Source organism: Mesoplodon bidens (genome assembly GCF_964165515.1).
Source record: "Mesoplodon bidens genome assembly, chromosome: 18".
Taxonomy (NCBI): Eukaryota; Metazoa; Chordata; class Mammalia; order Artiodactyla; family Ziphiidae; genus Mesoplodon; species Mesoplodon bidens.
The window spans coordinates 20,065,606-20,078,195 of NC_138175.1; the positions used below are offsets into that span (position 1 = coordinate 20,065,606).

Sequence of the window (12,590 nt, forward strand, 5' to 3'; positions counted from 1 at the left end):
AGTGTACTACCTGACAACATTCAATAAATGCTATTATTTTATAAGCATTTGTGAACGTGTAAAGTTTACAAGTGACTAAACATTACTATAAATAGCAACTGTATTCTCAGAATGTACTACATAAGCCACAGGCACCTGCAAAAGAACACTGCTCCCAAATGCCAAGGACTTTCTCTTATTTGATTAGATATCAACCAGGACAGGTCTGCTGATAACAGGATATCCCTTCTGTCCTGTGCATTCATCCACTTTTTGATTTATTCCACAAATATTCCGTGAGTCTTTATTATGCCCAAGTCACTGTGCTGGGTGCCATGCATACAATGTGTGGGAGCAAATGGTGCTCTTCCTTATAGTTTCTGGTCTAGAGGGGCAGGTGGACAATGAACAAATAATTACAAAAATCAATATATAATTATCAGTTGTGACTGAGTATAGTAAAGGATTACAAGATGAAATGAGAGCATATAACACAAGATGTAATCTAACTCCCTAAGGAAGTTATTAGCCACTAATGTGTATTCTAGCAATGATCATAGATTTTTACCTTATTAAAATTTTAAAAAGTATTATTACTAATATTTGTAGTAAAATAAGCTAAGAGAGATTTGGTAGCTCTCTACTCTATAATTCCAGCTTCTATCTTGGTCTTTTCTAGTAAGATGTGAAATGTATGTGCAATGAACAGAGTCTGCACTTTAAATGGTTAAATCTGAAAGATGATCAGTGATCCAGTGTTATCCTGATCCTTTCCTGTTGCGAACTTAAGTAACACATCCCTTTCAAGGACAGCATAAAGAGTACTTACTGATAAAACTATACACTCACCCATAAAGTGTGCTCAAATGGATAGGGACAAATAACCCTACCCAGACTCAGGTGGTGGGAGGCTTTCAGCACTCCAGTCCCCACCAGCTACTTGTTATACTAGCCTGTTAGTCCACAGTCTATACCACAGTCTGCACAAAGTAGTCAGGTGGGGTCATCATAAAAGGTGGCTGGGTGTTTATGAAACCCATGTGGTAAATAATGACCTAGCAGTGCTCTCATAGAGCATATATATAGACTATTCTTAACCATTCTTGCTACACTGATTTTGTCTTTATTGTATTGCTAAATCTACAACTATATTTATTTTACAGTTTGGTAATACTTACCTTTCTGTGTAATGAATTTAAAAAACAGAAGTATATATTTTATGAAAAATTAAGAATCAAATTCACTTCCAAGAAAGCTGATGATGAATGCATAATTTGTACAAAATAACAACACTTCCTATTCTCTGTGGGGACCAGAATGATATCACTGATCACATGAAAACCAAAAGAAATAAATCTGCTGAAGAAGCATCAACATATACTTCAAAGGCGACAATTTAACATGTGCAGCTGCAAACGGTACATTTAACACCATTCTGTAAAACATAACTTTTTATTTAAATCAAACGACTCTTCTAAATTTTCACTCACATTCTCGTCAACATACAAAAAGCAAAGCTGTTCATATGTTGGCTTTGCTGACAGAAAAACCCTGCAAAAAGCTAAAGGATACCAGTTTTACATCAGTGTCATTAGGTACTTCAAATAGAAAATCTGTTCAACCCAATACGGTTCAATTTTTCTAATCATATTATAGAATCAAAATAGAACTTTTGGAAGGTCACTATATTGAAGGTGAAACATATTTTTGGAACTGCTAATTTAAAAAGTACAAAAATGAAGATAAGTTATTGGTTCTTAAACTGATAATACAAATACAAATGTCGGTGGAGCAAACATTTAAACACTGTATAAAAAATAACATTCTTAGTGAATTTTTAAAACTATGAAATAGAAATTTACTAGTAATTAGTTGTGGTACACATGAAATTCATAATTGTTATCCAAACAATTCTTATCAAAAGTAGTGAGGTATTCTACCAATCACTTAGACATTAGAGTTGCATAAATTACAAATATATTTATTTATCCATAAAGTGACTGAACTATAAAATTTCTGTGACAACGTTGATGCTGAATACAAATAAATTCACATGACATTATACAGGCACTTTGGATTTTAGAAATTTGAGCCTTTTAAGAACTTCTATGAAACCAACCTAGTTCCTAAAATGGCATTTATCTTTTGTTTTTTTGTAAATGAGTCCTCAGTTATATTTTGTTCAAAATTAGTTGGAAATCTCTGATTAAAGTATTCAATAGTGAAGCACCAAATTTTTCAGTTTTTCAAGCTTTTAGAGAATTGCAATTATTGAAAATCGAACATATAAAGACAACACTAAAATTTATCCTACAACTTACAGAAAATAAAGAAATGAAAGTATAATCAGCAAACATGATTCAATTTTGAGTTTATACAATTATACTCAGAAATATCTTCATTTGTGGGAAACTTTTATAACATTTTATTGAACTATTTACACATACAAAAAAGTACACATATCTTAAGGCTGTGTTGTCCAATACTGTAGCCACTAGCCACGTGTGACTACTGCATACTTGAAATGTTGCTAATTTGAGTCTGTAAGTGGAAAATACACACTGGATTTCAAATACTTGTTACCAAAACAGGTAAATATCCCAATAAATATTTATATTGATTTTATGTTCAAATGATAATATTTTGGATATACTGGGATAAATAAAATATAAAAATTAATAATTTTCAAACCTTTTTAAATGTGGCTTTTAAAAAATTTTAATTTACATAATGTGGCTCACATTTCAATTCTACTGGACAGCACTGTCCTAAAAGATAGCTTGATGAATCTTCAGAAACTGAACTTTCCATGTAACTAAAAGCCATATGAAGAGACAGAACAGCACCAGCATCTCAGAGGCCATCTTCTCCTCCATTCCAGGAACTACCCTCCTCTCCCAAGGATAAACCACTATCCTTCCTTTTAACAACATGTATTATTAGTTTTACCTATTTTTGTACTTTTATATAAATGGATTCATATACCATGTGCTTTTCTAATACACTCAATGTATTTGTGAAATTCACCCACATTGGTATGCTAGTTGTAGTTTTTCATTTTCATTGTATTTCTCTTTATGAACATGCAATTTATCCATCTGACTGTTAGTGGGCATTTGGGCAGTTTATAGTTTCTGGCTATTAACCAATAATGCCACTACAATGTCCTAGTACCTATCTTTTGATGAATATATATGTATTCATTCCCATTGCATACCATGCCTCAGGACAGAACTGCTGGATCATAGGTATACACATGTGCAGTTTTAGTATTTATTGCCAAATGTTGTGTCAACTTTATGTAATCAAACACCACACCAACTGTTGTTCTGCATCCTTGCCAACGTTTGTCAAAGGTACTCTGAACAAAGGCAAAAAGACAATACCTGTGAAAATATTTCAGTTGAAATACTGATACAATTTAATTTAAAAAAATGTAATTGTGACTATCCTCTGTTTATCTCTTAGCCTACCAGGTACCTGAGCATCTACTGGGGAATTTTGTTCTCACATGGCAGAGAGAGAGATTGAGCAAGCTTAGCTCCCTTGTGCATGTCTTATCAGGACACTAATCCTATCATACCAGGGCCCCACTCTTAGGACTCATTTAACCTTAACAGACCCCATAAAGGTCCTATCTCCAAATACAGTCATATTGGAAGTTGGGGCTTCAAAATATGAATTTTGGGGGAACACAAACATGCCGTCTACAATAGCTGGTAAGTGGTGGGGCCAGGAATCACAATTACATGACCATGAAGCGCCTACTCCTAACTTCTATACTTCATTGCCTCTTTACATTTACTATCTTCCAGAAGACTGGGGGATGGGGAAAGCGTCAGAGAAGTGCTGACAGTTGACTGAATGGTTGGTATCCCCTGCTTTAAAATTTTTATATTATGTAAGACCTATTATTATATTAGTTTACTATGACAACAGATGGTACTTACTTTATAGTGATAAAGCCCAATTTGTGGACCAGGGCAACAAAGCAGGGAAATTCTCAGTATGGAAAATACTGTGGGCTACACTTTAAATTTTTACCTATCACTTTAACAAAATATTTCAGTTTTAGAAGTCAACTCAATCTGAAATTCACCCTTACATAAATTCAATCTGCTTACAGAAACAGCCCTCTAAACTGCCAATTATTTACTATTTTTCTGAAGGAATTGGGTATTCCTTATCCCTGTGGAAATCAAGGTAGCAGAGATTCTTTCTTAAGAATTTTAACTTTGAACCTGAATTTTTTACTAGGAAGGTTTAATTTTTTGATCTCTTAAGAAGAAAATTCCTATATTTCTATATATGGTGAACAAAATGGGAATAACAAATAACAAAAAGAGAGCTTTTTATTCTTGCCATTATTTTAACTTTATTAAGAGTATTAATATTAAACAACTGAAAAAATTAACACCCGCTAATAATCAGATACTCTGACATGTTCTTTCAGCATTCTGAATATGTCATCACACTATCTTCTGGCCTCCATAATTTCAAAAGACAAGTCAGCTCTTAATCTTATTGTGGCTCCCTTGTATGTAATGAGGCCTATTTCTTGCTGCTTTTAAGATTCTCTTTGTTTTTCAACAGTTTGGCTATGATGTACCTAGTTGTGGATTTCTTTCTGTTTGCCCTACTTGGAGTTCATTAAACTTCTTAGACATGGAGATGAGTATTTTTCATCAAATTTAGAAGTTTTCAGCCATTATTTCTTAAAATATATTTTCTGCCCCTTTCTTTCTCTCACCACCTAGGACTTCCATTACATATATGTTGGTCTGCGTGCTGGTGTCCTACAATCTCTGATACTGTTCATTTTTCTTTGTTCTTTCTTCTTTCTGTTCTTGAGACTGGATAATCTCTATTAATCTATGTTCAAGTTCACTAATTCTTCTGCCAGCTTAAATCTGTTGAGTCTGTGAATTTTTCATTTCCGTTATTGTACTTTTCAATTCTAGAATTTCTACTTAATTCTTTTTAAAAATTTAGATCTCTTTATTCTGTCTTTCATGAGTCACTGTCATAATTGTCCTTCAATTCTTTAAAGGAAGAAATTTTCCTTTAGTTCTTTGAACACACTGAAAAAGAATTGCTTTTAGGTCTTTTGTCACTAAGAACCATCATTTGAGGCAGAGTATCTACTGCCTGCTTTTTCCCCTGAGTTATCAGTCACACTTTTGTGCTTATTTGCATGTCTTATAATTTCCTGTTAAAAATTGGATATTTTAAATAATATACTGTAGCAACTCTGACTTCTGACCCCTGCCTCCAGCTTGTTGTTGCTGTTTTTTGTTTGTCTACTTAGTGACTTGCCTAGTTGTGTGGAGTCTGTTTCCCCAGCAGTGTGCAGCCTCTGATGTCACTGCTTAGTTTTTTTCTTTTTAAGCCTTGCTTTCTAGGGGGTTGCCCCTGGGTCAGCATAACCTAGTGGTCAGCCAATGATTGGTCAGAGGTTTTGCTTAAACACCTTGAGTCAGAAGGCTTCTAATCCTTTGCCATGGGATCTGTGTGTGGCTTACTTTCAAAGTGCAAGGAGTTTATCAGTCTACCCTGTATTCAGCCAGGGACTAGCAGCTTTCAAGGGCTCTCTCTGTCCTCTCTTGAACAGGTGTAGCCTTGCACATGTACACAGCCTTTTGGACCATGAGAGGTTAAGTGTGATCTCAATAAGGCTTACTTTAGCTATCTCTTTCCCTAGATTTCCCTGTTAAACTTCTGGCTAGTCTGCCATTTTGTTGCTTCCTGAAACATTAGCTTTCTCCAATTGTTTGCCACAGAGACTGCTATTGTTTTCAATAACAGCCTTGGACATGTATTTTTCCAAATGCTACTCTAAATAAAGTCAGCTCCCTCTGACAGGACAGCAGAGCTGCCAGTCCTCATGGCTTGTCCTGCCTGCCCAGGGTAGAACTTGAGGAACCACAGAGCTAAGGGAGATGGGAGCAGCTCCTGACTAAACTGCCACATTATCACTGTTCTTACTGAAATTCACTAGCTTTGTTTGAATAAATGCCTCTCAATATATGTCCTTTGGCTAATTTCCAGAGACCTTAAATGGGTTTTTGTTTGTTTACAATTTTGTTAAGTTTAATCACTGCTTTTTGGAGAGAGAATCTGCCAAGCTCCTCACTAAGCACATAGTGGTAATCCAGTGCAATTTAGAACCACTGAAGGAAAAACTTTCCCCAAACCAGGACCAAAATTTGGGTCTCAATCTCTTCAGAATTCATCAATATTATGAGAACATGAGACTTTCTATACTTACTTTTAAAAAAATACTTCCTAACTTTATTTGATAACAACAAACTATATATAAAAAGAGACAAGGAAGGCGGGGAGGCCCATGGATGGAAGTGCGTGTGTGTGTGTGCGTGCGTGCGTGCGTGTGTGTGTGTGTGTGTGTAGGGGTACTGGGCGGGGGGGTCAAGAATGGAGAGAAGGTCAAAAAAAGAGGGTCAAAAATTAGAGGACTTCCCTGGTGGCACAGTGGTTGACAGTCCGCCTGCCGATACAGGGGACAACGGGTTCGTGCCCTGGTCCGGGAAGATCCCACATGCCGCGGAGCGGCTGGGCCCATGAGCCGTGGCCGCTGAGCCTGCGTGTCCAGAGCCTGTGCTCCACAACGGGAGAGGCCACAACAGTGAGAGGCCCGCGTACCGCAGGGAAAAAAAAAAAAATTAGAGAGAGGGCCTTCCCTCATCCCCCATCAGAGTTGGCACCCAGAGGAGGGTTCTTGAGGGAGCTGTGAGGGTCCACAGACGTGCCTCAGCCTATGAGATGGTAAAAGATCCAGCATCCAAAAGTGACCCAGTGACTGGCCCAGCTGAGCTCTGACCACTTGTGGACAGTGTATGCCATGCTGTAGCCCTGCTCCTCTGTGGTGTCGTCCACATCAACGTCAAACAGGGAGCCCAGGTAGGCCAGGTGGAAGATGGCCAGGGCCCCAAAGAGCAGGTTTAAGGCTCGCACCCCCAGGCCCAAACGATGCTGGTGTGAACAGTCTGGTGGGCACCTTTTCGACAAGACACAGGCACTGAGGATCCGAGCCAGGCGCTTTCGGAGGATGTGCTCCACATAAGTGATAAATGCCAGGGACAGCAGCACCGCAGCCAGGTGGAAGCTAAAGCCGTGCAGGAGGGCGCTGGTTGCATAGGTGACCAGCACGGCTGAAAAGGTCCCGAGGTGGAGAGCATTCTTGAAAACATAGTTATTTAGCCAACAAGACATGGGCAGGTTCCAGCTTGTGACAACTTCCACCATGGACCGGGGCAGCTCCACATTCAGTGGCTTAGAGACCGTCAGGTCCCATTCCAGGTGATCCTTCTCCTCGGTGAAGCCAGCCCCCGCCAACGTGGCTGTGGCCTCAGATAGAAAGCCCACAAAATAGTTGCTGAAGTGGAAGGAGACAGCACTCTCATAGGCTCGCAGCCACTTGTGAAGGAGGTGGTCACCATCAAGGGGAATGAAGTAGGGGAAGAGGTAGGGGCCCACACAGGTGGACAGCACAAGGCACAGCAGGGCCAGCACCAGGCTCTGGGCCACCTTCTGCAGCCACTGGCGGCTCAGCGGGAGGCCTTGGACAGCCCGTAGGTAGCTGTGGAAGGATATCCAGGGCCCAAAGACGATAGTGCCCACAAAGTAGAGGTAGCCCATGAACTCCACAGGCGAGGGCACTACACCCACCTCGCCCCGGTCCAAATCGAAGCCCAGAGACACTGCCTTCATGGCCACAATCATCTGGGCCCCTCGCATCTTGTGCCATGTCACAGTGTCCACCATGTGCATCTCACCCATGAGTAGGTAGATGAGGATGGTGACGGAAAGGAAGACTCCACGATGGGAGGAATGTCGGCAGAGGAACAGCACGAGGTAGCACAGAAGGCAGAGCAACATGACCCAAACCATGTGCAGCTGGAAGAAGTGGTAGAGGCTGAAGAACCCACCTGCCACGGTGCTTGCATGCTTCAGGTAGGATGGCAACCCAAGCCTCCCGAGGAGGCGGCAGGCGAGGCAGATGGCAAGGAGCAGCCAGATCTGGTCAAGGCCCTGCTGGGCAGTAGGCAGGAGACAGCCCTGTAGGAGCTGCTGGAAAAATTCCTGGCGGCTGAAGGTGGCCATTGTGGACCCCCACGGATGGATGAACAGATGGATAGACTTGGCAGTAAAGAAGCTGCGGTCCAGGGGCCCAGGGACACAGCACTGCCACCACTGTCGCTGCCTCCTCCGGGCAGCCTCCCCTGCAAGCTGCAAGGCCGGGACCAGCTGCGGCTCCCAGGGCAGCACTGTATACTTACTCTTAAAGACTGGGTAAAATAGATCTCCAGACAAAGGCAAGATTAGGGGTAAATAAAGGGACCACAGTCAGTAAAGCCTGAAGTCACCCTACCTGGGCTCGCTCCTCATCAAACTCCAGGCAGCCCATACCATCCAGTCTCTGGAGATCAATCCAACCTTTCCAGATAACACAGACTCCATTCAAAATCATGGGAGCCTTCAAATATACCTAAGACACAGAAAGAAGGATGAAAACCAATGATAAGCCATCAGACACACAAAAAACAAAGGATAAACTTACTTATGAAAACTGGTTTTTTTTGGGGAAAAAAAAATAAATACAATTATAAAATTAAGAATTGTAGGAAAGTATACAAAGCATAGCCTCTCACCATATTCTATAAATTAAGTTAATCTGGTTTACCAGGATTTCATTTCTAGTCACAATTTTTCCAGATTATTTATTTTTTTAAAGATTTAATTTTATTTTCATTTTTGGCTGTGTTGGGTCTTCGTTGCTGTGCGTGGGCTTTCTCCAGTTGGGCTTCTCATTGTGGTGGCTTCTCTTGTTGTTGAGCATGGGCTCTAGGTGTGTGGGCTTTAGTAGTTGTGGCATGCAGGCTCTAGTAGTTGTGGCACGCGGGCTCTAGTAGTTGTGGCTTGCGGGCTCTAGAGCACAGGCTCAGTAGTTGTGGTGCACGGGCTTAGTTGCTCCGCGGCATGTGGGATCTCCCTGGACCAGGGCTCAAACCCGTGTCCCCTACACTGGCAGGAGGATTCTTATCCACTGCATCACCGGGGAAGTCCCTCCAGATTATTTTTAAAAGGAAGTTTTACAGATTTTGTAAAAACTGTAGTAAGGTGATACTTGAAGTGACATTGTTTCTTTTGCAGCTGAAGCTAGGACAATCAGGTACTTTGCTTTAATTTTTGAATCTTGAGTAGGAAGACATAAAGATGTACAACAACTGGAATTCACTAGCCCCTGAAGAGAGCACACACTGTTTCTCCCTGTTTGGATACCTGGAGCCACCCAGGGTCAGGTTCTTCATATTTCCTTTCAGTTTTATAAGCTACTTCATAGATTCCTGGTAAGTAATGCTGTTTTTCTTTCTTTTTTTACTTAAGTTAGCCAGAGTTGATTTCTACCGCTTTTAGCCAAAGAACCTTAACTGATACAACATTTATTTATGCATACTAAACATAAGAGAATTCTTCTGTTTCAAGTACATAACGCTCGAGCAAAAGTCACCTTAGGTATGATTTCCAAATTTAAATCACTTTCATTTTTGATCACCAAATTAATTTTCATATTGCCTGTAAATATAGTTGTTCTCAAGAGCAATTAAGGATCCATCAAGAAAGGAAAGGTGCTAATGCTATCATCTTGAGGTGAGTATTTTACTGTGATATAGTAAGAAAATATAAAAGAGAAGAAAAGAGAAATTTGTTAGTTCTTACAATCTCCCTCATCATAACACTATTTTATTCTAACAAGTACTTCAAAAAAGAAAAAAACTCAACATTGTTATTTTAGGTCTTCTCTACCTCATTTAACACGGGCTTCTGAATAAAAATTAGCATAGGTTTTTTTTTTAATCATTTACTGCCTTAACAAGATCTTTTAAATGCAGAGGATGCAGGACTTCAATGAGTTTTCAAAATTCCAGGTTATCCAATATATCTTTATAAATAAGGTTCTTCATCTGCTTAAACCAAATATATTTTCTTCGGATAATCCCAGTGTTTTTGTGAGCTAAAATTAGCATTATTTATTACCTCTAATTATATAGTCAGTAAGGCATTTTCTCATTTTGAGGAAAAAGCTGGAAGCATCAACTTTTTCTTTACACAATTCAGCAGTTTCTTCAACAAAAAAAAATCCATGAGGCATTCTTGTTTTACAGAGGTTTAATAAAAATAACTTATTAAATTATTAATTATGTCAGTAATTATAAATATGCAACAAAAATGACTGCTGAGACACCTGTAAAATAAAACCTAGAGGACTTATGCCTTCTTAGTGCATATTTAAGTTATTCCCCTCCACTAGTAAACACAGCTGTTTTTCCTGTTAAGGGCCCCAATAAACCATGCTGAATCGATTTCTACTGATATTGGAAAAAAAGCCAAAAACATAAGGTTCCATTTCTCCTCCCATTTGGACCAAGGGAAACAGTTTACAGTTATAGCTGAAACCGTTTAACCACACATTTCCTTCTGTTCTGATAAGTGCTCATTCCCTTCCACACTGTGAATTTAAAACTCCACTGGTATGCACCTAAGTTGAACAAGTAACTGTGACGACCTCATATTCGGTACCTCACTAAACCTAAAATAACCCTCTGAATTGCCTATCAATATAACTTGACTTACCACACCTACTAATCAAGATTCCCACTTATACTCTTTCCAACAGAGGAGGGGGTGCTACACAATCGGGAGCACAGCATTTCACTTATCAACCTACCTCATTATTTTAAATTCTCACACTAAACAAAGAGATAATCCTCATCTAATAGCAGAGAAAGGTCAGCTTCATGATCAGATTCTATGTTCTTCATCAATGACTTACATCTTTTAGATTCAAAGATTCCATAATCTAGCTTATTCATATTAACTTCCATAGTCAAAAAATATTTTCCTTACGAAATTACCAAGCTTGTAAACAGCTGATTTATTACTTCTTTATAAAAGTTTTCTCATGACTAAGAAAACCACTGATCTGCTTTGGAAAATTCCTAAATGGGTTCAGAAAATGGCTACAGTTCATAATCAAGGCTAGTGCCTGGAATTGTAATTTAAAATATTTAGATGATCCTGTGATTTATTTAGATTGTTCACATTTAAATAAATACAGTTTTATGTGTAGACCTTCAAAGTAAATGCTTGGCACTTTCATACATGCATGAATACCAAACCTTGAAGTACGAAGAAAATAAAACTCTCTTAGTTTGGCCTTTTGTAATATAATTTAATAATGTCATTTAAACATTCAGACATTTTTCACTGAAAATAGTGATGGTTTATTTCAAACTGCGAAAAGAAAATGTATTAGAATATGGCCTAGGGTTTAAACCCACTGTCCTAGAACAATTAAATGTTTTATATAAAAAGAACTCTATAAAGCCTTTAAAATGGGTAAATAGTCAGCTAATCACACACAAAAATAACAAAGCTTGCTGATCTAAACGTAAACTGTCAGAGGATGTGTTTAAGACTTCACAGAAAGTTAAAAGCGCCTGCAGCCTCACGGTTTGTGTTCCTTTGGAAATAAGGTAAAAGTATTGCACAATTTTTTAATCAGCTCAATCTCTAAGTATCAGCATTTGTGATGTTATTTCAATCCAAATTACACAATCACTTTTCTTTCACATTTGTAGCTTTAAATTCCACATCACTGTAGCAGTAGAGCTTCAGCAAAAACATGTACGCACCAACTGTGGCATTATCCATATAATGGAATACCATTCAGCCATTAAAAAGGAATAAAGTAGTGATACATGCTACAACATGGATGAACCTTGAAAACATTATGCTAAGTGAAAGAAACCAGAAAAACGCCACATACTATATGATTCCATTTATATGAAACATCCAGAATAGGTAAAGACAGAGACAGAAAGGATATCAGTGGTTCCTAGGGGCTGAGGGGAGGGGGGAATGAGGAGTGACTGTTAATAAGTACGGGATTTCTTTTTAGGGTGATGAAAATGTTTTGGAATGACAGAGTGGTGACAGCTGCACAATTCTGTGAATATACTAAAAATTCCTGGATTTTTAGTTAATTTAGTGAAGGATGAATTTTATGGTCTATGAATTTTTTTTTTTTTTTTTTTTTTTTTGCAGTACGTGGGCCCCTCACTGTTGTGGCCTCTCCCGTTGCGGAGCACAGGCTCCGGACGCACAGGCTCAGCGGCCATGGCTCACGGGCCCAGCCGCTCCGCGGCATGCGGGATCTCCCCGGACCGGGGCATGAACCCATGTCCCCTGCATCAGCAGGCGAGCTCTCAACCACTGCGCCACCAGGGAAGCCCTGGTCTATGAATTTTATCTCAATAGAGCTATTATAAAAAATATTTGCAATAAGTTTTATCTGTTACATAGGTGACATCTGTAAGATATGTATATGGAGATTTTTGAGCAGGCAGTTGCATATAGGATTCTAGCACTCTGTGAAGAGATATGGGCGATGATATAAATCTGGCAGCCATCAACAACACAGTGGTATTTAAATCCAGGGGAAAGGAAGAGATTACTCAAGCAGTAAGTAGAAGGAGAAAAGAGGGGGACCCATGAAGAACCCTAAGGAAATCCAACTTTCAGATGTTGGG

At 39.1% G+C, this 12,590-nt stretch overlaps 1 protein-coding gene across 4 annotated transcripts in view; it reads right to left on the bottom strand.

The window, feature by feature from the left end:
• Window positions 1-12,590, bottom strand: part of CBFB (core-binding factor subunit beta) — a gene marked incomplete at its 3' end in the record, with an annotated part of 64,075 nt that overhangs the window by 18,385 nt on the left and 33,100 nt on the right. For 2 of the 4 annotated variants that reach the window (XM_081217004.1, XM_081217005.1), the window contains exon 4: window positions 8,369-8,485. In XM_081217004.1, coding sequence (XP_081073130.1) covers window positions 8,369-8,485 — 117 coding nt within the window. Of the gene's footprint in view, window positions 1-1,412; window positions 7,894-8,368; window positions 8,486-12,590 lie in introns of those variants that run through there. The other 2 variants (XM_081217003.1, XM_081217002.1) reach the window with 2 other exon arrangements.